Source organism: Labeo rohita, chromosome 1, assembly GCF_022985175.1.
Source record: "Labeo rohita strain BAU-BD-2019 chromosome 1, IGBB_LRoh.1.0, whole genome shotgun sequence".
Taxonomy (NCBI): Eukaryota; Metazoa; Chordata; class Actinopteri; order Cypriniformes; family Cyprinidae; genus Labeo; species Labeo rohita.
Genome location: NC_066869.1, coordinates 27,689,027 through 27,715,917, shown reverse-complemented (window position 1 = coordinate 27,715,917; position 26,891 = coordinate 27,689,027). Strand labels below are relative to the sequence as shown.

The window sequence follows — 26,891 nt, the reverse complement described above, 5'->3', positions numbered from 1 at the left end:
GAGTTACAGGCCACAGCAACAATATCTCTCTCACTAGAACTTTATCTTTTCAATTATGTTTTTATGAAAAATGGTACTTTCGTCCCCCGCTCTTCCCTACTACGTATTATGTATTTCTCCTAAAATATTAGCTCAAAAATGAAAATTCTGTCATCATTTACTCACCTTCATATCATTCCAAACCTATACGACTTTTGTTCATCTTTGAAACACAAATGAAGATATTTTTGTACCCACACTGACATTCTACCAAGACTTTAATGCTTCAAAAAGTTCATAAAGATATCATAAAAACAATTTATATGAATTGAGCATTTGACCTCCTGTTTACAGATTGATGTGCTCTATATACATGTGCACTGATCAATGTTTCTAACTGAATAACATCCTAAATTAAATCTGTTCATCATATAAAATGAGCGTTGCTCTTCAGAAGACTCGAATTAAACTACATAAGTATTATGGATTTATTTCACAATGTCTTTATGAACTTTTTGAGATGTCAAAGTTTGGTAAAATGGCCTTTCCGATATCTTCATTTATGTTTCAACGATGAACAAAAGACTTACGGGTTTGAAACAACATGACATCGATTACAGAATTTGGGGAGAAGCAACCTTTTAAAAATGGCTGATACAATTTTATCATATATATTCTCTTATTTGTTAACATAATGTACAAGACAAAAGAGGCAGACAGGTGTGGCTTACTACTTTGTAATTTCTATTTATTTATTAGTGAAGGGAAAGATTAAACACTAACATGTAGTGTTTAATGCTGTTATATTTCAGAGTTGCTATTATGTTGAATTTATTTATTTATTTATTTTATTTTATTTTATTTATTTTTTTTGAGTTACCATTGTGCTGAACAGCAGACATGAAGCTAAAAACTACACTTACTCTATGATTGTGCTAGTAACAAGTACTATCATGCTCATTAAATTTACAAGCTAATTAGTTATATTTAGCACGTGCTGTGTTAGTTGCTGATTTTAACTGAAAAAAATTAAAATGATTAGTTCCAGAGCCACATTTTTTCCCCATTAATCCAAATATTTGTTTATCATGAAATAAGTTTTAACTTAATTTAACATTTAACATAATTAAATTAGCATGTATTCATTCTTTTAACAAAGTAAAGCTAAAGATGCTCATATACTCATATACCCGTCTCCATCTTTAATTCCCTAGACAGAAATGAGCAAAGAAGGACTTGTAACAAGTGATGAATAACTTCAAGGCAAATAAGATCATTAAATTCTAGACTGCATAAAAAAGCTCTGTAATTAACCCTTGACATAAATGATCATTTTTAATAATTTAAGGTATCGCTAATACGAATCAGTGCTAATTACTAGAGTCTATAATCATTGATCAAAGAACATTTTAATTTAAGCCTCTCATTTTGCCTTAATAGCAATCAAACCCACAGATTCATAGACAAGGGGGTAAAAGGATAGGTTTACACCGAGGGTCCGTTTAGCACCATTTAGTACCCTAATGTGTTTTATGAATAAGTTTGCCTGCAGCCACTTTCGAAGACCGCTGGAGACCTTGATCACCGACCGTGAAGGTAAAACGCAGTGAGTAATAGAATACAAGCAATCAGAAAGCTCTGTGCTGTTCTGTTGCAAGCAATACCACGAAGCAATCTGGTGTTCTTTAAGCATAAAATTGAGATTTTTGTGTTTCTTAGAGCCAAATACTATGCAGTTTAGACACCACATGTCCATTTTTCTTCACTCAAACCATAGGCGGATGAACGGCTGAAGCAGTGCTTACCTGATTCGATCAAGTAACCTTCATCATTTCAAAGCATCTTGCTCGTTCAGTTCATTCAGACACTAACTGAACGATAAACAGCCTGAAATTTGCATTTTGAGATTTAGATTCTCTGAATCTCTGAATTTTAAAAAATCTGACTTTTTCTGTGCTTTAGTGCTATAATCGTCTCTCCGGTGTATCTACCAACCTAGAAAACGTGGAAAGTGACATCCCTGCAACTTTGTTTTGGGAAGCCTTTCTCTTCAAGCATGTGAAAAAATGAGAAGCTCTGATTTTGCTTCCCCCGTGACGTAGGAAAGGGAATTTATTATACCATTACCCATCCTTAATCGATGTTTTCTCCCCTGGTGCTGCCATTTTGTTTTTCGCAAGTGACAAGAGTGTTTCGTCGAGCAAAGCATGCAGACTTTTCTTTCGTTGTCTGCTCTGACAGGCACAAAACACTATTTAGAGTCCCAGCCTCAGAGGAGACAAGGGAGCAGTGGATTTATGATTTGAATTGAATATAAACATGCGATTTCTTTGCCAGCTGTTTACCTTCACAGACATAGCGGACTGTTTTTGTAACACGTGTGTGCTTTTAACATAAACTTCTGTGTATTTGACAGTTTAAGTGCAATACAACATGAAAGAGAACTTAGTTTAGTACTCACATGCTGTGTGACAGCCGCTTTCTGTGCGTGTGCTTCAGATGTGTACGCTCAGAAAACCGCATCTCAGAAGTTGTGTGTGTGAAGGGGCAACCCTGTTCTGGAAAAGTGGGCGGGGAACAGCAGCTCAGCCTTTTCAATATTATAATAAATGATCTGTGGAGTATTTTGAGCTGAAACTTCATAGACACATTCTGGGGACACCTGAGACTTATATTAGGCTACATCTTGTAAAAAGGTGCATAATAGGTCACCTTTATAGGAGAAGTTCACTTCCAGAACAAAAATTTACAGACCCCCTTGTCATCCAAGATGTTTGTGTCTTTCTTTCTTCAGTCGGTAATAAATTGTTTCTTGAGGAAAAAATCTGGAATTATCTCCAAATAATGGACTTCAATGGTGCCCCCAAGTTTGAACTTCCAAAATGAGGTTTAAATGCAGCTTTAAATGGCTCTGAACGATCCCACCCGAGGAACAAGGGTCTTATCTAGCAAAACGATCAGTCATTTTCAAAACAAATTGACAATTTATATACTTTTTAACCTCAAACGCTCGTCTTGTCTAAGTCTGCGTGAGCTGCATGTTTTTTTGCGGTTCAATACGGTCAAGACAGTTAGAGTATGTCCCCAAAATCGTCCTACATTTGTTTAAAAAAATGACTGATCGTTTCGCTAGACAAGACCCTTCTTCCCCGGCTGTGATCGTTTATAGCCCTTTGAAGCTGCATTTAAACTGCATTTTGGAAGTTCAAATTGGGGGCACCATTGAAGTCCACTATATGAAGAAAATTTCTGAAATGTTTTCCTCAAGAAACATCATTTCTTACTGACTGAAGAAAGAAAGACATGAACATCTTGCATGACAAGGGGCTGAGTAAATTATCTGTAAATGTTTGTTCTGGAAGTGGACTTCTCCTTTAATGACGTGATTTAGCATAGAGTGTTTTTAGGGCTGCGATGATAAATTGATGCATCGCAATTCGTAGATCGATTCTGAGCCCTCACCCATGGACTGACTGTTCCCGCTCCCTCTGCTGCTTCTATGGTTACTTCCTGTTTGGCAGCCATATAAGCAGGGCCATGCCAAACAGGACATCGCGTTTATTTTTTTTGCCTGTGCGGACTCTACCACAGGCAAAAAGTACCGCCAATATGGCCGCGCATCCAGGCAACTGACCAAACCATGACGTAAGTGCAAACCCTCTGCATGTTTAATTCTGTATTTTAATGATCTTTTCAAATCATTAAATAAACATGTTTATTTTAGCATTTTGAATCACATTTTGTGTAAAAATTTGTTGTCTAGTTATTTCCAGTTTGTTTATCACTCTGGAAATGTTAAGGTGAAGTTGGATGCATTTCATTATGAGATATGATTTTATTGCAGTTTACTGTTTTTTTATTTTGATGCAAATATAGTATAGTTCATCTAGATTGTATGCATAGAAAATGTGCATACTGAAAACAATATACTGCTCAGAAGTTTGGGGTCAGTAAGATTTTAAAAGCTCTTATAATCACCAATGCTGGATTTATTTGATAAACTGTAATTTTGTTAAAAATTCTAACAATTCTCAATAATAGTTTTATATTTGAATGTTACTTTAATTTTAAAATATTGCTGTTTTTAGCAGCCTTTACTCCAGTCTTTAGTGTGATATATTCCTTTAGTAATATTCTGATTACACACACGTGTATATATATATATATATATAGTAGTCAACATTTGAAGTAGATAAAAACCTTTCATCAAAGTTGTCCTAAAACTGAAACAATACCTGTTCTTGTCTTAACTTTTTGATCCACTTCAAATGTTGACTACTGTATATATAATAACTTATAACAAGAGATTTTTGTTGTGCATTCCAGTGAATCTAAATCAAACTTCAGCTGGGTTATTTTGATTAAGTAAAATCAGCTAAAAAAAATACTAACACAATAAAACAATAAAAATCACACACACACAAAAACACACTACCCAAACTTTTGAACTGTACTTGAGTTAGAACAGTAATATGCTATTCTGAACACAACCCATTATGTTTTATGGTTGTTCAGACCTTTCTCTATTAGACTAGTTATCTCTACCACACCTGAACTAGCTAACCAACAATAAACACAGGTGTAAACTTCATTAAAATGAACTTAAGGAGCAGGACTAAACCCTGGACTAAAGCGAAGATTAATAATATTTAATCTTCAGATTAAAAGCAAACATTAAATACAAAATAAAAACTACCTCAACACATTTGATTATGAACAGCTGCCAAATATATAATTGTTGATGAAAGACTGCACCAAAATGCTTTTTAACTGATTTAGGTTACACATAAGCAACATATCTTAAAAATACAATAATAGAAAAAAAAAACTAAACAAAAAATAACATAAAAATAACATTGACGTTGTTTGTGGATAGCTACATGTTATGGCAAAAGACAAAAAAGAATAACAGCAATTTCATCACTGAAATGTGAAACGAAAAAATAAAACACTTTTCCACTGATCAGAGATCAGTTTTGTATATCAAAATCTTTGCCCAAAATATAAGGGAATCAACACAATGAATCTCTGATCAGTGTAGATGGCACCAAAAAGACCTGTAAAGTCTGGCATAGATGAAGAAATTCCAATATATTACAATATAAGCACACTTACAAGTTAAAAAAATGATTTTCTGATTATGGGCTATCAAATGCTCACTGAAAATCACATAGTATATTTCATTTACTTTTTTACAACAATTTTTCAAACATCATCATTCCATGTTTCAAAGCATCCACCTATTTTAGTTAACAAACGTGACTGAGTTTTTTCCTTATAGCACTTAATTTTGTAACAAAAGCAACACTGCTTAAGAAAAAGTAGACAATGGCGCATAATATATCAATCCGAGTCATAAGAGAGGCATGTGTATATATATATATATATATATATATATATATATATACACATATGTATATAGTATATATACACACATCTCTTTATAAGAACAAAAATATGAGTATATGTATTAGTAACAGAAGCAGTAAAACAACAGGAGAGGGCACAGCTGATTTCATCTCAATCATTAAAGACCCATGCTGCAAAAGTGAGAATCTCCATCCCCGTTTAATCATGCTCGCAGGCAGCGCCATCAACGACTGGTGCAGTGTGGGAAAGTCTTTCAAACAGGAACCTCAGAGTGACAGGAGCAGCTCTCAGAAGCAGCACCCTGGGCTGTTTCCATGATAAACCCACACAAACATTCATTCCCTGTCACGCTCGCAGCTGAAAGGTGCTCTTTATGCTTCGCGACGCTCCTTAAAGTAGGGCAACGTGTTTGATAACGAAACTGTACCCTGCATTTCATATTTTTTCTTGTCTTAGAGAAACCGACTTTCTTTCCTCTAAAGAGAAAAAGGAAATAAAAAAAGTTTACACTTACAAACTTACAATGTATTCCTGATAACTGGATTTTTACAGAAGATAATATTTAAAAAAAAAAAAAAAGGAAAAGAAATAGAAACAAAAAGAGACAGAGATGCTGTGCAGGTGCCTGTTGTATGTTCAGAGTCTCTGTCTCTTGAGGCACCAGAGAGAGATCCGTTCAGCACGTAAGTGTGAGGGCCGTTATTCAGATTTGTGACAGTAAAGGTCCTTTAGCGCTTTGAGCTCCTCGATGAGCGTTTTGTTCTGATTCTCCAGCACGGCCACTCTGTTTTCCAGACATTTAACGTACTCTTTCTTTTTCCTGCGGCACTCCCGTGCTGCCTCCCTGTGGTGGAAACGTATTATTACAGTCAGAAGATTACACCACATGAGTCACCCAAACTAAAAATACAACATTCACTCCACATTTTAATGATTTTTTAATTGCAACAAAAATCAGAGCATTGTACGCCTCGGATTTAAGGGAGAACATGGTACAGTGGTGCTATATAGTCATAACTGAAGTAAAATTATAAGAAAAAAATATCTTGTAATACTATATAAGGAATAGTATATAAGCAAATCTAAGCTAGTATTATAAGTAAACATGGCATTAAAAAAATGGGGCATTTTAATCAGACATGTTACCAGCTAAGAACAAAAAAAAGAAGGAAAACTTTTTTCCTCCTAATTCAATATTATTACAGAATAACACTGCTAATAATAATAATAATAATAAAATTATTATTAATATAATTATTACTATTATTATTAAAATTATTACAATAAAATAAAGATAAAAAATAAAGAAATTATATTAATATGGAATAATATTACTGTACTGTAAAAATGTGTCTTCAATAATAACAATCATTTTTTTTCTTATCCAATATTATTATACATAAAAATGTATAATAATAATAATAATAATAACAACAACAATAATAATAAGTAAATTAGATAAACAAATCAATAAAGTTATATTAATATTGCAATAATAAGTATTGTACACATTTTCTAAAATAATAATAATAGTAATACTTTTTTTTTATAAAAAAGCTTTAATATCCAATATTATTATACATAATGTATAATAATAATGTATAATAATAATAATAATAATAATAAAATGTATATGAAAATAAACTAATCAAAATAATTGGTAGCATTGCAATATTATTGTACTGTACAAATGTGTTTTCAACAATAGTAATGTTATTATAAAAAGCTTTTTTCTTATCCATTATATATAAGAATGCACAATAATTATTATATTAATGTATAATAAATAATTAAATAAAATAATATTAGTAATTATAACATACTATTATTACATACATTATAAAACAAACAAATCAATAAAGAAAAATGAATATTGTACAGTACTGTAAAAATTTGTTTTCATAATAATTGTAATAATTATGTTATTATAAAACATTTATCCAATATGATTACACATATAATATATAATAATAATAATATGCAAACTATAAAAATAAATCAATAAAGAAATATTAATTTTGCAACAATACTATTGTATTGTAAACGTGTTTTCAATGATAATTGTACTTATTTTATTATAAAAAGCTTTTTCTTATCCAATATTACTATACATAGTAATGTATGATAATTATACTACTACTAATAATAATACAACAACAATAAGCATAATAATAATAATAATAATAATAATAAAAAATAAATCAAAGCGATATTAATACTGTAATAATATTGTGCTGTAAAAATGTTTGACAATAATTGTAATAATTATTTTAGCATAAAAACTTTTTTCTTATCAAGTATTATTATGCTTAATAATTTTAAACAACAATAATAATAACAAAAAATATCAAAATTAATAAAATATTTTTTGCAGTATTATTTTACTTTAAAAAAAATAAATAAAAAACTATTTAATACTGCTACTACCGTCACTACTACTAATATTTTTTAGTACAAGAATAAAATCACAATTCTAATACATATTTTATATATCTTAATTTATTTGCTTTCAAATGTTAAACTATAAGCCTTTTATTTTAAATGTATCTAAATACACAGAAATTGTGCTCAAATTTACGCAGTTCACCTGGTTCATACTTTACGGTCACATTTTATTGTGCATCAGTTGTGCAGATGTTTTTTTTTTTTTTTTTAATTGTACCTGTTCTTCATTAGCCGAACCTCCCGTTTGCGTGTGGCCTCCTCAGCTCCTCCCTGGCTGGGCAGTGCAGGAGAGGAGGCCATGACCACCCCTGGAGCAATGGTGCTAGCAGCTGCGGTGCGGATCTGATACGCCTGAACATCTCCCGAGGCCGCTGAAAAACGCAAGCAGCACAGATTTATGTTTTGACAAGGAGACGTTTAGATGCCTTGTGTGGCTGCCTGCAGGATATAGATTAAGCCTAGCCTAGATTTAAATCTACATGCCACTTCCTCTTACCACTCGTTATCTTTTGGCATTTTATTCAGAGATTTATGTGCTTGTATAGAACTGAAATGTTGAAATCTCACCTTGTACAACCACCTGATTGCTGGGCACCAGTATCTGCTGGCCGTCGCTGGTCTGTGCATATTGCAGGATGGTGGTGCCGGGCTGAGCGCCTGCCGCGTTCGTCATGGTCAAGGTTTGTAGCCCTTGAACTCCATCTGTTCCATTATTGGCTAACTGGATCGCCCCACCCTGAGTAATAGCAACTAGGGGAAAACAAATGACATGAGGTGGACTGTACATTCAGTGAATTCGAACAGTGTCAAGCTACTATTTCAAATGCTGTAAAGTAGTAGCAGCAGTGCATTTGTACTAGAGAAACAAACAACTTACTGTACTGCCCACTACTTGTCTGGTAGATGGGCGTTGGCACGGTAACAGTTGTTATGGCTGGAGCAGAATCCTCCTCTGATTTCTCTTCTTCTATCCGTGGGACTGCTGGAGCATCAGATGAAAGGTCGTTCAGGATCTTTCTGTGTTACAAAATGTCAAATCAAGCTTGTGAACAATGAACTGGGAATGAACTAAAAATTAGAACAGTGAAATTTCCATAGGGAATGTTGAAATCTGGACAGTAATAATATTCATTGCAGCATTTCCCACACAACAGGCTGTGGACTTTTGATCGTGTAAGCTTGGGGGACTTTGTATTTTTGTAAAACTAGGGCCCTATGATTTTCACCATGAGGAAAACGCAGACCAAATCACAGAATCCAGTCATAAAAAAGGAGTTCACTTTTTAACTTTGCCAAATTTAGGATGAATAAATCAAAAGTAGGTTAGTACACTTAAATCAAAATGTAATATGTAGGGGCCTATGATTTCCGCGATGCGGAAAACGCGGACGGAATTGCAGAATCCAATCATAAAAACGGAATTTACTGAATAACGCGGAATGTCACGGAATTTGTCAAAGTTTGAATGAATTAATCACAAGTAGGTCATTACACTTAAACCAAACCGCAATATGGACTAGTATCTGTAAATATTACGCCGCAAAATTACCATTTAAATGTGAATCCTGCATGTTCTGCTTGTCTCTGTTTTAATAAATGGAGCAGACGAGCGGTTTTGTTCACTAAACACACTGAAGCGTGCGTGTGATTTCAGCGTCTGTCATCTCACTAAATGAGGACATAAATACATGAACAACATCTGCTGTGAGTCACTTCATAAGCATTTGACCGTTCCAATTTAGGAAAACTAGCGTTATATCATATACACACAGAAATGTAAAGGCAGACACGGCAACTCGTCAAAATAAAAGCCCAGTTTAACTTTTTGCCAGATATATATTACTACTCTTACTACTACTATTAAAATGAAACGAACATTATTTTTGTAGGGTATAATCACACAACATTTCTTCCATGTTTTAATTTTAATAGTAAATTCCCCTTTGTTTGCCAAAAAAAGAGTTTTGCTTAACTTTCAATAATTAAAAGATAAATTAAATTAATGTTTTAAGCCTTCATTTGATAACCAGAACATTTTAAATACAGAATTTCTGAGGGTAAAAAAAAACCTTTCATAAGGCTATTCTAAGAATACATTTGAATAAATTAAGTATGCATTCAAATAATTAGACATGCTAAAACACAGAATTTGATAGTATGGTGAGAAAAAATAAAACATTTCATAGGGCCCAAAGCATGTCATTTTTGTTTAAACCTTTATTAAATTTATGTAAAATTGTATAAGTTTCATGATTTTAATTAATCAGACATGCTCTTTGGTTAATAAAATTTAATTTAACCATTAAAAAGGAGATGAGAAAAATTAAAATGGGAAAAACGGAATTTGGAAAAAAATAAAATGGATTTTATAGGGCCCTAAATATGGACTAGTGTCTGAATATTAATCCACAAAACGACTATTCAAAAATGAATCCTGCATATTTTGTGTGCCTCTGTGTGGATGAATGGTGCAGACACGCTGTGTTTCAGTCTCTGCCGCCCCAATATGAGTACATGAACATGATCAGTAGAACTGCTCTAAGAGTCAATTCATGCGCATTTTACCGTTTCTTGTGAGATTGTAATATCATATACAAACAGAAACCTAAAGGTCTTCACAGCAACCCGTCAAAACAAAAGTTTGGTTTAACTTGAAGAAGGGTGACAGAAAGAAATATTACTTAATGTAATGATAGTACTACCACTAATGAACTTATCAAGGAATATCTGCCAGAAGAAAATATTTACCAGAATTTATTTACCAAAAAAAAAAAAAGAAAAAAAAAGTTAAAAACAGTATTTCTGGTGGGAAAAAGAGAAATAGATAAAGTAACAAATTCTTCTTTTTTTATATATATATATAAAAACTAATTGGAGATGTTTTTAATTATTAAAACGTAATGTAATGGAATCCAGAAAAGACAGAATTTGGTGCGGAAAAAAGTATTTCATAGGGCCTTCAAAATTTTAACTATTCAAAAATTGGTTTTAAATTGTGTAAGTTGATGATTTCAATTATTAGACATGCTTTTTTATTATTTAACCATTAAAACAGAGTCTAGAAAAAATTAAAAGTGGACTTCATAGGGTCCATATTATATTCACGAAGGCTTTTTAGGAAGCCAAACAGTTTAACAATAGGTAAAGGATAATTCTGTGATCATTTACTCATCCTTCACTTGTTCCAAAACTGTAAGGAGTTTTTTTTTTTTTTTTGGAACACAAAAGATGATATTTTGAGGAATGTGGGTAACCAAACAGTTGCTGGTAACCAGTGACATCCATAGTACTTTCTTCCACACTATAGAAGTCAATGATTACCAGCAACTGTTTGGTTAACCACATTCCTCAAAATATCCTTTTTGTGCATTCAACAAAAGAAAGAAATGTATAAAGGTTTGGAACAAGCATTTTTTTCTATTTAAAGCTGTAGTCTGTAACTTTTTTGGTGTTCAAATTTGACAAAATTTAAATGATAACCGAGTAAATCATGAATCCATTTTTTAAACTGTGTCTTTGGCTTAACCTGAATCACTACGGTACACCTATAATAAGTTTTTATATTCTGACTATTCTAGACTGGTTCTAGTAGGAACCGCTGTGGAGTAGCCCAGTACCTGCATGATTCGTCATAGACATAAAGAGAAACGAGAAGTAGCTCGGATACAACAAGTCGCATGCAGTTCTGTTTATAAACTGCTAGTGCGTCAAAAGTTACGAACTGCAGCTTTAATTATTTTTCATTATGAAATGTAAATATTTTTTTAAGCATTGTAATTTTTTGTCTTAATTTCTTCACTTGGAAGAGGTAAATACAGCTGTTAATTTGTCAGTGAAAACAGGTTTACCAATGTGTCTCATTACAAATCTGGTAAAATACTGTAATTTTCTGTCCACAAATATGTTGAAAAGTATGCATATGTAAAAATAAAGCAAAACTGGTGCACATCACGTTCCCAAATGCAGATGCTGTAATATGCAGCCTTTGTGATTTAGTAAATGCACTAAGGCATATTGCGATATTGATTTTAGCGCAACTCACAGATGTTTTGCCAAAGCAATGATGCAAAACACAACATTCAAGATCTTCGAAGTTTTTAAGTAAAATATTTCTGGTTTATTATGAAACTGTGTTTTCGCTTCCATAGTCTATGTAATTAACAGGAAACACTGCACCGAAACTACAAATTAATTGAGGTACCTGTACGAGGGCCGTCTAGACAGGATCTCTCTTCTTTTCTGGGAATCTGTCACACTGTCCACTGACTCCTGTGAATCATCACTCTCAGCGATGGTAGAAATCTAATACAATGATGACAAAGGAACACAAGAATATTAATAGCAAAAAGGTCAGGTATTATTTCTAAAAGACTTCTAGATTAGCAAACAGAAGACTATACATATTGAATTAAAACAGCTCACAGACTTAGCTAATGAAACTTTTACAATTTTAAGGTTCTCTCAGAAATTAACTATGATGTCAGGCTTACTTGTACAGTTTGCACTTGTGGGGACTGTATGACGGAGGGCTGGGCTGCCTGGATGACCCCGTGAACTTGCACCGTTTGTCCATTGGGCAGCTGAACTAAGGTCACTGTAGGCGCAGTGGCTGATGCCTGTGCTGCAGCCATGGAAACCTGCATCACGAAGACACAACAGGGTGAGACACGGAAACTAAACTAAGATAGAGGTGAACTAAATTAAAATATCAACCCACAACTATAAGCATACTCATAAACTCTGAAAACATGTGATCCATGAAACTCACCTGGGCCAAGGTGGCAATCTGCTGAGTGTCTGTCTCTGAGACTGCAGTGTCGCCACCCTGCTGGACATCTGCTCCTGCCTCCATGGTCATTTAGATTGCCTGAAGATGTAATTTAAAATATTTTACTTTGGCAGATATAGATATACAGGGTACTATAAATATACCATGAATATAGAGAGCAGGTCCTCAACGTCTCCTGTCAGGGGAAACTGTATCTAAAACGGTGAAACCGCAAAAACACCCTGCCCACAAACTGGGTTTGTCAAAGTTTCATTTTGAGTATTTTCAGTATTCAGTTGTGCAGTGTGAAGGGTAGTACTATGAAGTATGTATGTATTTATAGACATTGCATTTTAACCTAATTAAAAATTACAAAAACAATACGATGCAATATATGATATGAAATTCTTTTTTTTACATCATTAAAGGAGTTAAATATTTGCATTTATATAGTCTAAATGTAGTTTCACAGGACAAAAATTATGTACATTACGTAATTAACGTGAAAAATACAGAATATTAATATACATGAAAACAAAAGTAGCCACCAAGCGTTAACACACGAATGACGAAATACATCATTAATATTAACGAAATTCATTTTGGTGAACCCATGACTAGTTTATAAAGAGTAACAATGTTAAAAACTGGTATATTAAGCATCGTGCTCAACAAACCATGTTGCCTCCATTTGCCGCCTTTTTACTTCCGTATACAGCTGTCAGTCAGATTTGAGGTTTGTTTTTTTCGGGATTTATGAATGTAGTTTTTAAAAAAAAAAAAAAAAAAAAAAAAAAAAACACACACAAACAGGGTGCCATTAAAATTACGTCGTTCTTTTTTTTAGAAAGTGCCTATTTATGGCTGTTTAGGGTAAAGCAAAACAATAAATACAAGTGCTTGCATCTTTTCAGGCGTGTTTCGACTTGTAAAATAGTGTTCCAGGTTGAATGAAGCAAGTATGCAACACAAAATAAGTCTGTTTTATGGTGTACTTTGAGGAAATAATAATACTCAAGAGCAATACATTTCTCTCTGATTTTATTACCAATTAATGGTTACACAGGATAATTGTTTTAGTGGTACAGAAAACCTCCGCATGGACGAGAATGCAGTAAAGATCTTTAATGTAACGGAGAGCTTCGACTTCTCCGTAAAGCAATGCTGGAGCCAAGAAAAAAAATAATTTCATGTGCTGTACTTCCATCAAAGGGTGCCATGGACGGGCGATCGGATTCATAAGTCTACGCATCTCTTATCCTTTCCATAAACACATGTACTTTGTAGAAGCGTCGCGCTTTCCTTATTCGACTGCCTGACTGACTCATTGTCTGCAACCAAGTCTGAGCTGTTGAGAAACATGCCCACCGCCGCCATGATCTCTTTGTTACAGACGGATCGAGCATTGCGACATGTCCACTAAAACGGCAAGTGCATTATCTCTTTCCCCCACGAATGCGTCTCTTCTTACCCGACACAGACTCGCCTCGTCACTCCCAGGCCTCCGGAGCTCCACTTTTATTTAGTCCGACACGTAAGAGACCGCGTCAGGCTACACCTCCGTCGCGTCACCGAGGACAACAACACAGAGAACGAGGGGGACGAAATACAGCCCTAATTCACGATCGACAAGATCCGATGTGTAGGCGGAACCTGCCGAACTGCGTACGGAGATATACGAACAGCGAACGAGCGGAGTCGAATTCACACGAGCTCTCGCTCCACGTCTACCCACTAGAGCATGCGTCAGATCTTCGCGCCGTGATTGGCTGCCTTTTGTCGTAATAAATATGAATACATCCGTTCAAATGCGCTACTAGAACAGGGATTTTCAATCTTTCAGATGCAACGAATCCCCAAATATGATAGAACCACCATTCTATAAGTTAAAATGCAGCTATAAATTTTCACGTACAATATTAAAATATGTAAAACATTATTTGGAAAACAGTTCGTTTCTATTAAGTCACATACTGTATATATATATATATCAGTGGCGATTTCTTTAAGACTGCAAGGGAAGCTCAGCTTCCCCTATAATGTCACAAAATTAATGGTCAAATTATGTACTATTGTATTAACATTTTATTGACTAAAAATGCGTTAGAAAACGTTCATCTCAAAGACGAGTTCGTTCAGAATCAGTTAGATATAGCAGGTCGGCTGACTTGATTTTCTTCTCATACATTCCCGTAGCGTCACAGTACATTTCCCCGTTGAAGCCCAGCGTCCATTGACTTCAATGCGGCTGCTTTGAACGTTTTTTTTCAGTGCTTTGAAACTAGACGGTCATTGGATAAACGCTGCGATTATGTCCCGCCCACGGACGCTCAGCGTCTCTGGGGGTGAATGAGGAGCAAATGAGGAGTGGGCTGGCCTGGACTCCGAGCTTCTGCGTGATGATTGGAGGGTCTGTCGAAAGATTGCATCTCCTTTTGACTGACAGCGATTTTGTACTATAAGGAATCGCTGAAGCTATTCGCGCTCAGTCCCATCGCGGATTTCTCAAGTTCAGTCGAAATAAAAACTGCTGCAACCTATTTCTTTATATTTGCTTGGCGAAATTGCTTGATTTTCATCATACATTTCACACAATTATACACCACATTCCTTGTTTCACTTTTACAGAGTTACCTAGCGTAATAGCCGAAAATGAGCTTCCCCTATTTGACAGACCAGTAGCCGCCACTGATATATATATATATATATATATATTCTACTCACAATAATACCGCACTGTTATACATATTGTATCAATTATTATTACTTTATTTACTTTAATCATATATGTATTTTATTTATTTTTTTTTTAATATCATTCATTTATCATTTTTTATCATATTAGTATCATATTTGTTAATTTATTTAATAAAATAAAATGAAATAAGAAAAATCAATAAAAATTAAAATAAAAAATATATTTACTATAATCGATTTATTCATTTTTATCTTATTTTTTAGCACTTAATTCCTCTATACTGTTTCCTCTAAATATTTACACAAACTCCTCGCTACTCCCTTGTGGCCCCTGGGGATCCACGGGCCCCAATTTGTAAACCCCTGTACTAGAGGACTATGTTTTAAAGGCAAAGGGGGAAAAAAATACAATCCGTATTTTGTTTATGAGAACGACAGAGAGACCTCTGTTTTTGCAGTAGGGGCGGTTCTTGTCTACATGAGTTGACGATTGGATAACTTGAGTGTAACGTCACGGAATGTTCACCAATCAAACTTAAATAATCACTGCAGAAGACCGCAAGTTGACCGCCTACTTGCCAAGAACCAGGAAATAGTCATGATATTTTGATAGCCGACTGGCTCTTGATTTAAGTCATTGTGACATACTTACTTTATATTACTTTCGTGGTCGACGGAGTTTGTAGCAGTTATGGCGTCGTTATTCAAGAAAAAGACGGTAGATGGTAAGTTTCTGGCTGCTGTTCTTAGGGGTTGTTTGTTTGGTCAAAACCGCCCAGCAACACTCTCACGTCAATCATCGACTGGTTTCGTTGATACTAATGCTGTTTACTGGTTTAATACATAAAATCTCATTTGCGATATGTTTTGGTGCCATTTTTAGGAATTTTTATATGTTTTTGGTCCACTGTGCTATCTAACAGAAGTATCACAGAAGTGTCTTTTATTCTGAAATGTGAATTGGGACAACTGCAAACGAAAACATTTGGAATTTCCTTGATCTAACTTGAGTTTAACAGTTAGTACTTAAAAGTATCGGGCTAAAGATGGCCTATAAAACAAATCTAATCGTTTATATAATCACTGGGCCATTCTTGTAACTTTAAGTATTATAATTACTTGTTATTGAAGTTGTGCCCATACATTCATTGTTATCTGACTCAGACATTTCAGCATTGATATTTTAAATGCTGATTGATAACTTTATCTCCTCTCATAATACAGATGTTATTAAAGAACAGAACAAAGAGTTGCGGGGAACGCAGAGACAGATTACAAGGGACCGGACAGCACTGGAAAGACAGGAAAAACAGCTGGTGAGAATCCCCACCCATCTATGTGACGTGAATGTGATGCCATATGTTCCCCTTTCTCATTATTTAGGAGTGTGAGATCACGAGGTTATGTCATTAATGTCACGGTGCGCCAAACTGTGTCAATAGACTATGACTAACAGCACATGATTCTGTTTTAAGCTGAGATAAGGCCTGTTTATGCCATTGTGACGTGTAGTTGCTGGCGGAAATTTTCATACTTTTTTTTTTTTTTTTTTTTTTTTTTTTATAGCCGTCACCCTTCATACCATTCATACACTCATACCGGTGTAAACATAACTATCATTGTACGCTGTAAAAATATCCTGTGAAATTTACACTAAAAAGCAGCAGCTGAGGTTGCCAGAATTCCAGTATATAAAATATTGACACAGTGTTTCAGGTATTACGGAATAACATATTGGTGACTCCATATTTCACAACTTTTAATCATAGGAATTATGTAATTAGTTAATTTTCATTTGTTAATTAATATACTTGAACAATAAAATAAGCTTTTTACTTATAAATGTACTGATAAACATCGTCAAAATACAGGTGGTAAATTATAAAGCCATATAATGAGTGAAGTTCATTGTAAGTGGCAATGTCTTTAAAACAGTTTAGTTTTAGTTTTTGTATGTGTACAACTGTTCAGAACTGTGCTAGCTAACCATGTGCTGATTAGCATCTTTGAGCTAGGTTCAAAAGTATCTAAAATTCTCACGACTGCAACATGTCATTGTTTCGGTAGTGACAAAAGGGAACACACAATCCTTTATTTGGGAGAAATCATTTTATTTTAGTACAGTTATGCAAGTTCTTTTTATTTTAGTATGTTTTAGTATGTGGGTTAAAATTCTGTAATGTGATATGGTCGCTATCAAAACATGGGATGTTTAGTCAAAAATAAAACATACTGTATTATCAGCTAAGATGTTATGATAGTGTTTTGTTCAGTGTATATTCAAACTAATGAATGCTGAAGTTTGAAATCAGTATGATCAACTTTTTGCCTTTTACAAAGAAAAATACAGCAAATCTCATAAATCACACTTGAAATATTGTTAAAATTGTAATTGGTATTGATTTACCTCTGAGAACTTTTGAATTAAAGTAAATGTAACAGTATTTTACAGTAAAATTAAATTTAATGTGACATTAAACCATTTGCAGTTCACTGTATGTGGTAAGGTAACTAAAGATAACCAACCAACAGGGTTTTTTTTTTTTTTTTTTTTTTTTTTTTTTACTCTAGCATTTAAGCGTTTAATTTTTTCTCTGCGAAAATCCCCTGATTCTGCACAAAATTACAAAAAGCACATACACTGCCCTCCAAAAGTTTGGAAACACAAGTGTAGTTTTGGATGATATCAGCATAAATCCTTATTTTTTGGTGCAAATGCATTAAAGTAACTTGATATTATCATTGAAGACCAGAAATAATAATTTTCATTTTGATTACATAATAATGGCAATATATACATGTCAGAGTCAGACATGCCCCTTTGCCAGCTGTGATGCCTGGTTACTGGTTTAAACTTGTCCCAAGTTTAAACCAAAGATTTTTGGGTCAGCACACCTAAATAGCTTCAACAATTGATTGCCACTTAAGTTTAGAATACAATGAATTTAGGCCCAGATTATGCAGAGCTGTAATAGCTGCTAATGATGGATATTTTGATGAATCGAAAATGTAAGTTTTTTTCCTATGTATAAAATGTTTATGTTTTCGTAGTTTATGTTGTCCCTTATCAGTGCAAAATTATCACAGATTAAAGAAGATTCATGCCAATATTGTCCAAAACCCCACTTTTCTAGGGTGTTTCCATACTTTTGGAGGGCAGTGTAGAATTACATAAAATTACATTGAAATCTCATATACACTATTTCACATACACATTTCATTTTGTTATTTTCTATTCTCATCTGTGAAGCACTTTAAGCTGCATTGTATCTGTTAAAAGTATTATACAAATAAAACACCATCTTCTAATCTCACCACTGAGCCTCATTCTGGATAACTGTGTAATTCCACATGCCAGTAGATCCATCCCTAACTGTTTTCTACTATTTGCTTTCTTTGTTACAGGAGATGGAAATTAAGAAAATGGCAAAGACAGGGAACAGAGATGCCTGTAAAGTTTTAGCCAAGCAGCTTGTTCAAGTGAGGAAACAGAAGACACGTACATATGCAGTCAGCTCTAAAGTCACCTCCATGTCCACACAAACCAAGCTAATGAACTCCCAGATGAAGATGGCTGGTGCCATGGCCACAACTACCAAAGTAAGACCAGTTGTCTGTTTGAACTCTTGATAGCTTTTATAAAAGTCTGTCTCAAGCCCCATGAATTTTAGCTCAGTTCATTTTAGGCAATCCGCACAGTGATTTAAAGCTTAACTCTTAAGTAAGGTTGAATACTGTGTGAAACTGCTGGGATTTCACATTTAAGTAAATAGGGCTGTTCATTTTGTAGTCCTAAAAACTGAGGAGAATTAGCATTTTCAAGCCATGGTTTCCCTCTGGAATTTCTAATGGGTTTTTTGAATTATGGTTTTGGATTTATGAGCAAAATAAGAACTGTGGTAAACATTACCGAAAGGAACTTTCCTATTTTGTTTGTGAAATTCTCTTTAATGTGAAAGGATTTTAAAGTAATCTTAACCTTATTTTACTCATAAATGGGAAAACCACTTTTCAAACACACCATTATAAATTCCCAAGGGAAGTCGTGGCTCGAAAATGCTAGTTTGTTTCCAGTTAGGGCTGCAAATTGATGTTGTGCACAACTTAATAACTCTATTAATTATGAATGTTACGGTCTGTGTGGTTTTGGTTTTCTTAGTATTTGTGCTAATTTGAGCGTATATGTTGTTCTATAAATGCATATCTGGCACAGTGTAGTGGCACGTTGATACACGGCCATTATTCTTTGCATAAGTAGCCAAAAGTGAAAAATGTTAAAATGGACATGAATCAAACAGTGACTCATTTGTTTGTGTCTCTGCCTTTCTCAAAACAACTTACAGACAATGCAAGCTGTCAACAAAAAGATGGATCCGCAGAAGACAATGCAGACCCTGCAGAACTTCCAGAAAGAGACAGCAAAGATGGACATGACAGAAGAGATGAGTAAGAAGTTTTTTTTTTTTTTTTTTTTTTATTGTTATTGTGGATGATTTTGTTTGTGGGTTTTATAAAAAAAAAAATAAAAAAAAAAAACATGTCATAGGAAGGAATTGTTTTGGACAGCCTTTTTTTTTTATACTTTTACCAGAGTGACTCCTATGATGAATAGCTTGTTGTTTCTTAAAGAAATTAGTGAGTAAAAAAAGAGTAAATGACTGGACACTAATATCATTACTCCACAGGAATTTGTATACACTACCATTTGAAAGTTTAGGGGCATTATGATTTAAAGAAATTAATACTTTTATTCAGGAAGGATGTATTTAATTAATAAAACATGTCAGTAAAGACCTCAAAAGTTTGGGATTGTTTAAAAAGATTAATACTTTTATTAAAGTTGGTCAAAAAGTAAAGACATTTATGTTATGATTTACATTTCAGATATGTTCTTTTGAACGTTCTATTCATCAAAGAACCCTGGGGGGGAAAGTATCACTTTCCACAAAAATATTAAGCAGCAAAAACAGATTTTAACATTGATAGTAATCAAAAATGTTTCTTGAGTAGCAAATTAGCATATTAGAAAGATTTCTGAAGGTGACACTGAAGACTGGACCTGCTGAAAATTCAGCTTTGTTAAAAAAAAAAAAAATAGTATTTCACTTTTTGCTGTATAAATGCTGGGTTGAAAGAAGAAGAGACTTCCGTCATGGACACAAATTAAATAACAAAACAAAACAAACAAACAAACAAAAAAAAACACCTTACCGACCCCAAACTTTTGAACGGTAGTATAAGACAAATTGTAGCTTTTTGACATTTTGGTTTCAGATCCACTTTTTTTTGTTTTTTCCTGCATCTGTAGCCAACTCATGATTGGATTTGGAATCACGAGTTGGCTACAGATGCAGAAAAAAACCATACAAAACATATATATATATAATACTTTTTTGTAATTTTCCATTGATTTTGAACAAACCCCAACATAATTTGATTGCAATGCGTGTTTTTTATATACCTTTTTCCTATGTTTTGTATGTTTACAGTGAATGACACACTGGATGAGATCTTTGAGGATTCTGGTGATGAGGAAGAATCTCAGGACATTGTGAATCAGGTGTTGGATGAAATTGGAATTGAGATCTCAGGAAAGGTAAGAACTGAAAGATAATATGGGGATCAATCAATAAACAGACTTACTACTCTGGTGCATTAGTGTTGAAATCCATTTGTGTCCATTAAAGCTGCGCAGTATATTGAATAATAATAATAAAAAACATTATACCTTACAATATGATTTCAGTGCATTAATGCATAGAAGAAGCTGCAGAGAAAATACATGGCATATGATTATGTGTATATGTATCATTTGACAACTAAGCAGCAGTAGTGCAGTGTGAAGCAGAGAAACCTAAAACTAAACCTAGTTTTTGCATTCAAATGAGGCCAAAAAGAGGAAGTACCTTGGTCGTGTGGAACATATTTGGCTATAAAAGTGATGACCATGCCTAATCAAAAGTGGTTACAAAACCTGTAAACCACAATGGCTTTGCATAAAAATATGCCAAACCTCTTCAGTCTGAGCACAAAAATGTAGAAAGAAAGCACAGTTAGATTTAGTCTCAGCCTCAGACATCACGCTAAATGTCTGATGCATAAGTCACACTTAGCTGGAAACACTTAAGGAGTTTCAAAGTCATCATCAGATTGGTTAGATTATACAGGATTTCCGGGAGCTGTGGGTGTCAGGTTCTTTAATGTTCTGTGTTAAAAAACAAAAATGCTGTGGCATTAAACTCCCTCACGAAAGAAGAAAGCTGTCGTGTTTACAACTTTGACGACGAGCGCTTATCGGAATCAGCTAAACGCTGGATTTTTAAAAGTATGTAAAAAAAAAAATAAGTTTGCGGCACAGAATCTTTAAAATATGTCTGAGACTTGTATACACCGGTCTGTTATTGTGGCGACATTTCCATGCCCCTAAATATGACGTGGCACAAAACGAAGCATGATTGGTTACTTTACCTAATAAATGGAGTCAAAGCTCCATTTTCCCTATAATTTATATAAATAAGCTTATGTTTAAGCCTTCATTTGCTGTGCATTTGATTTACAGTAATCCTGGATAATGCATTTTTCAGAACGTCACTTGAGTACAAGATTTACTGTTGCTTTGAGGCGTTTTCTTTAACTGGAAAGAACCAGAGATATCAATCTTAAAAAAAAAAAATCTTATCTCACATCGTATATAGCCATGAAATTATCCACATAGCTTACCACACATCACGTTTTTCATTTATACCATGCAGCCATAATGTAACTATAAAATCCCTATCTACCAATATAGGGCCCTATGAAATCCGTTTTTATTTTTTCCCAAATTCCATTTTATTTTTTTCCAAATTCCGTTTTTTTTTTCCGTTAGAATTTTTCTCAACTCCTTTTTAATGGTAAATTAAATTTTATTAACTAAAGAGCATGTCTAATTAATTAAAACCATGAAACGTATACAATTTCACATCAATTTAATAAAGGTTTAACAAAAATGACATGGTTAGGGCCCTGTGAAATGTTTTTTTTTTTTTTTTTTTTTCTCACCATATGTTTTATTGTTATTACATTCTATGTTTTAAGCATGTCTAATTATTTGAGTGCATACTTATTTTAATCAAATTTATTCTTAAAATAGCCTTATGAAAGGGTTTTTTTTTACCCTCAGAAATTCTGTGTTGTGTATTTAAAATGTTCTGGTTATCAAATAAAGGCATAAAAATGAATTTCATTTATCTTTTAATTACTGAAAATTTAGAAAACTTTTTTTGGCAAACAAAGGGGAATTTACTATTAAAATTAAAGAATAGAATATGCAGGATTCACATTTAAATGGTATTTTTGCGGCATAATATTTGCAGATACTAGTCCATATTGCGATTTGATTTAAGTGTAATTGACCTACTTTTGAATAATTCATTCAAACTTTGACAAATTCCGTGACATTCCGCGTTATTTAGTAAATTCCGTTTTTTATGACTGGATTCCGAGATTCTGTCTGCGTTTTCTGCATTGCGGAAATCATAGGGCCCTACCAATATTAGTAGAAAAATATAATTGAATTTCATTAAATAACATTTGTATACAAGGGTTGTTTATGTAAATGTTCAAGTCAGGTTTTCCATGTAAACTTTAAATGGTGAATATGTGCATAAAATTGTTCTTGTCTCTTAATTTGCATAAACCAGCCCCTGTCTCTATATAACTTCACAGTTTTTCGTCACTCTTTGCAAATGTGTCCTTATGTTCTGCACTCTCGCCTGAGAGCACAAGCAGCACAATCTTTTATTCTAGTTGTGAATGGGTTAAATCCAGAAAGCGAGAGAACTCACTGAAGAAGAACTCAGTCAATAAGCTTGTGCTGAACAAAAGCGCTGGTGTTTTGTGTGGTAATGTAGATTCTGACTAACTTAAACACCTCTGATTTGTGTTCATGCACTGTGAGGGGTTCAACTTCAAAAACGCATAAATAGAAACCTTCACAGACCGATCACACCGGTACGCACCACAATATTTAAAAGCAGCAGCCTGTGGGCAAAAACCAAATTAAGTCCGTACATTTCAGTATTGACTTAGTTTTTTTTTTTTTTTTTGTAGACAAACTAGGGATGGATGATATCATCAAAATCTTATATAACGATATGAGTAGTTTTATTTCACACTAACGATATATGTCAAAATATAGTTATTTTTATAGTCCTTATTGGTCTTTATTATTATATACAAAAATAATACCATAGAAATGGCATAATTCTTCTCCCTAGTGGCAATATAAAAAACTAATACTAGCTTAAAAAAAAAAAAGCTGAACAGTCCGTGATTAAATAAGAATAAAAACTAATTACAAGCAATAGGACAAGAAGGAAAGAAAAAAAAACTACAGTAGAACAAATAATTTAATTAAATACACTACCAGTCAAAAGTTTTTGAACAGTAAGATTTTTTTTTGTTTGTTTTTAAAGAAGTCTCTTCTGCTCACCAAGCCTGCATTTATTTGATCCAAAGTACAGCAAAAGCAGTAAAATTTTGAAATATATTTTTAATATTTAAAATAACTGTTTTCTATTTGAATATATTTTAAATGCAATTTCTTACTGTGATCAATGCTAGATTTTAAGCATAATCACTCCAGTCTTCAGTGTCACATGATCCTTCAGAAATCATTTTAACATGCTGATTTGCTGTTCAAGAAACATTTTTTTTATTATTATTTTTATTATCAATATTATCAATAATTGAGTACTTTTTTTTTTTTTTTTTTTTTTTTTTTTTTTAGAAAGATCCAAATCCAAAGATAATAAATAATATTTTTGAATGGAGAAAGATTTGAAATCAAAGAATATAAATAAATAATTATATGTATTTATTAATATATTAATTTAGAAAACAGTTATTTTAAATGGTAAAAACATTTCAAAATTTCACTTTAATTTTACTTTGGATCAAATAAATGCAAGCTTGGTGAGCATAAGAGACTTCTTTAAAAAACATGAAAAATCTTACCGTTCAAAAACTTTTGACTGGTAGTGTACATACATTGTACAAAGGAATTAAATATATAAAAACACTGCATATTCTTCACTGAGTAAGTTAAATATATATTTCTTTTTATTAAAGTCAAGAGCAGATTTTTCTTTCATGAATGACAGACAGCAGGAATATTAGACTGCTGTCACTTTAAGACCTGCCTGGATCCAATATAATGTTACACATGCTTTATTTCTCAGCTGTTTGTGTTCACTTAAGACCTAAATTTCTGTATTTATGAGGATACTTACAAAGATGGGCATTTTGACACATACAAGTGTGTGTCTGTGTGTGTTTAATTGTCCAAAGCCTATAAAGCAGCAAAAATAACTTCAATACTCCTGTGCTCTCTGCACTGTCTTCATGTGTGTGCGCCTCTCTGACAGTGCAGATTAATCATAAAGTTTATGAATGTTTTTACACAGAAATTTAAGCAATGAAATCCATAGATAATTAATGTTTTCTGTACCCTACAGCCTATGCAGGAAAGTGCCATGACTATTGAGTCTTGGATTGCAGATGCACCATCTACCACATCGTATTTTTATCCATAATGGATTTTTTGTTTCCCCTGCAGATGGCTCATGCCCCTTCAGCTGGCCGAAAGCAACCAAGCGCCGCTAAAGCCAAAGCAGATGGGATATCAGATGAGGAGATTGAGAGACAGCTCAAAGCTCTTGGAGTGGACTAGTGCTCATACACACACATGCACACAATCACCTGATTACTGCCTGGCAACAGGAGGTGACAGCAACAAACAAACACACATTAGAATACATTCATACCCAATAAAAACACTTAGAAACAGATGCTGATAAATGGACAGTCCAAAAGCTTACATTCACAGTCACGGACCTGCCTACTCTGGGATAACGTGCCACAGATGGCAAATGCAATTTTTTTTATTTTTATTATTTATTTATGACTATGAGAGATGACTATCGAGGTTGATTAACACTCTTTCAGGATTCATCTGGCATTAGAAGGATGAAAATAACAATAAAAAGTTTGAATACAAATGGTGTAAATGAATACAATGCCTTCCAGACTAAGGCAGATGCATTCCCATGAAATCTACAACTGCAGTCTCTTTGATCGACAACTCAGAAAATCACGTTGGTGTAAACAAGTTTGACAGGAGAACTCTACCTCTGTAAACATAAGACTAAGTCTTTAGTCTTGCCGCGTTTTGTCTTGTCCTTGCGGTACCTTGCTGTTCTCCCGGCGCATGACAAAACACTTGTGTGAGTCACACTCTAGTTTCCTGTTCTCACCTTCCCTTCGTTTATGAATAGGAAATGACTTGGTTTGTCTTCGAGGTTCATTTTGGATATTTTGAGCACGCATATTTTATTCAGCTGCTTTTCAGAGGGCGATGCCAAATCGTAAGAAGTGTGTTCTGGTTGAGCACATTATTTATCCTCCTGGTTTGTCTGAAGATGGTTGCTCTCCTTCATTTCTCATGTGCCTGAGGTATCAGGTTGATGGTGTGTGTGTGGTTTTCTTTTGAGCCTGTGTAAGTGCATTGATCAAGTCAGTTATTCTGACTTTAGAGATACTCCTGTTACTCGTCATTTTAACAAGTCGGGGTTTGACGAAAGTAAGGGTTGTTTTTTTGAGCAGCACGTGACAGCGGCATACTGAGCTTGATCTTTGGAATTATCTACAGAAGTTGTATTTAGGCTGACCTTGGTTATGCACTGCAACATATTGTAAGGATGTAAATAGTATAGGCATGGAAAGTTGATTTGTTTATTGCTTAATCCACAGTGAGAGTTTTGGAATATGGGTGATGATTTTTCTTTTTTAGAATTGTTCACTGACAGCTATTGTTCAGATATAAGGGGATTGTATACCCCGTTAACCATAAATAAAGTTTTTAATGATATCTCAGGTGTTTGTGTTCTGTTTTTATAGGCAAGTGGGGAATTCTTTGGTTAAATATCTATTTACCACTAGAGGGCAGAGCCAAAACATGCTTAAATATTTACACTTGTTACCCATTCATAAGAAAGCTACAATACTGTTCATAAGTTTGGGGTCGGTCAGGGTTAATTAGTTAATTAATTAATTAACTTTTATTATTATTATTTTTTTTTAAGTAACAATGCAGAAAACTTTATAAATTGTAAATTTATATATATATATATATATATATATATATATATATATATATATATTAAAAAGTGTTGTGTTTTTGAGTAGCAAATAAACATTTTTCTCAAAAAGGATACAGAAAAGTTTATCAGTTTTTAAATATATATATGTATATATGGTTAGATAGACTTATTATAGATTTTTCATTAAGAAAAAGTATTAAGAAAGAAATGTATTTAAGCAGCAAATCAGCATATGATTTCATGTGACTGAAAACTGGCTGCTAAAAATTCACAGGAATCACTGGAATAAATTAAATTTTAAAATCTATTACAATAGAAAATATTTATTTTAATTATTTTAATTGTAATACTACTTTAGAATATTATGGGTTTTACAGTTTTAATCAAATAATATAGCATTGATAAGCCAGAATAATGTTTAACATTAAAAATTCTTACTGGCCCAAACTTTAGAACAGTAATGTACACTGCTGCTCAAAATTTGGGGATCA

At 33.5% G+C, this 26,891-nt stretch overlaps 2 protein-coding genes across 2 annotated transcripts; one reads left to right on the top strand and one right to left on the bottom strand.

The window, feature by feature from the left end:
* Nucleotides 1–4,684: 4,684 nt before the first annotated feature.
* creb1a (cAMP responsive element binding protein 1a) lies at nt 4,685–14,192 on the bottom strand. Its single transcript, XM_051118705.1, has 8 exons — nt 14,034–14,192; nt 12,563–12,661; nt 12,285–12,431; nt 11,996–12,096; nt 8,672–8,811; nt 8,362–8,544; nt 8,012–8,165; nt 4,685–6,193 (listed from the first exon to the last, which is right to left on the bottom strand). Exons 2-8 carry the CDS (start codon nt 12,650–12,652, stop codon nt 6,049–6,051), a joined length of 960 nt encoding a protein of 319 aa, XP_050974662.1. The 5' UTR covers nt 12,653–12,661; nt 14,034–14,192; the 3' UTR covers nt 4,685–6,048.
* Nucleotides 14,193–15,816: 1,624 nt separating this feature from the next.
* chmp2bb (charged multivesicular body protein 2Bb) lies at nt 15,817–26,168 on the top strand. Its single transcript, XM_051119148.1, has 6 exons — nt 15,817–15,984; nt 16,484–16,575; nt 18,665–18,859; nt 19,603–19,705; nt 20,749–20,855; nt 24,858–26,168. Exons 1-6 carry the CDS (start codon nt 15,951–15,953, stop codon nt 24,969–24,971), a joined length of 645 nt encoding a protein of 214 aa, XP_050975105.1. The 5' UTR covers nt 15,817–15,950; the 3' UTR covers nt 24,972–26,168.
* Nucleotides 26,169–26,891: the final 723 nt, after the last annotated feature.

Excerpts from the sequence above, each read along its gene's own strand:
- creb1a (XM_051118705.1), bottom strand. The coding sequence starts at position 12,652 with ATGACCATGGAGGCAGGAGCAGATGTCCAGCAGGGTGGCGACACTGCA. Across the intron at positions 8,812-11,995 it reads TCTAGACGGCCCTCGTACAG|AAAGATCCTGAACGACCTTT; the intron begins GTACCTCAATTA and ends TTTGTAACACAG. Across the intron at positions 6,194-8,011 it reads GTTCGGCTAATGAAGAACAG|GGAGGCAGCACGGGAGTGCC; the intron begins GTACAATTAAAA and ends TTTCCACCACAG.
- chmp2bb (XM_051119148.1), top strand. The coding sequence starts at position 15,951 with ATGGCGTCGTTATTCAAGAAAAAGACGGTAGATG. Across the intron at positions 15,985-16,483 it reads CAAGAAAAAGACGGTAGATG|ATGTTATTAAAGAACAGAAC; the intron begins GTAAGTTTCTGG and ends CTCATAATACAG. Across the intron at positions 20,856-24,857 it reads GAATTGAGATCTCAGGAAAG|ATGGCTCATGCCCCTTCAGC; the intron begins GTAAGAACTGAA and ends TTTCCCCTGCAG.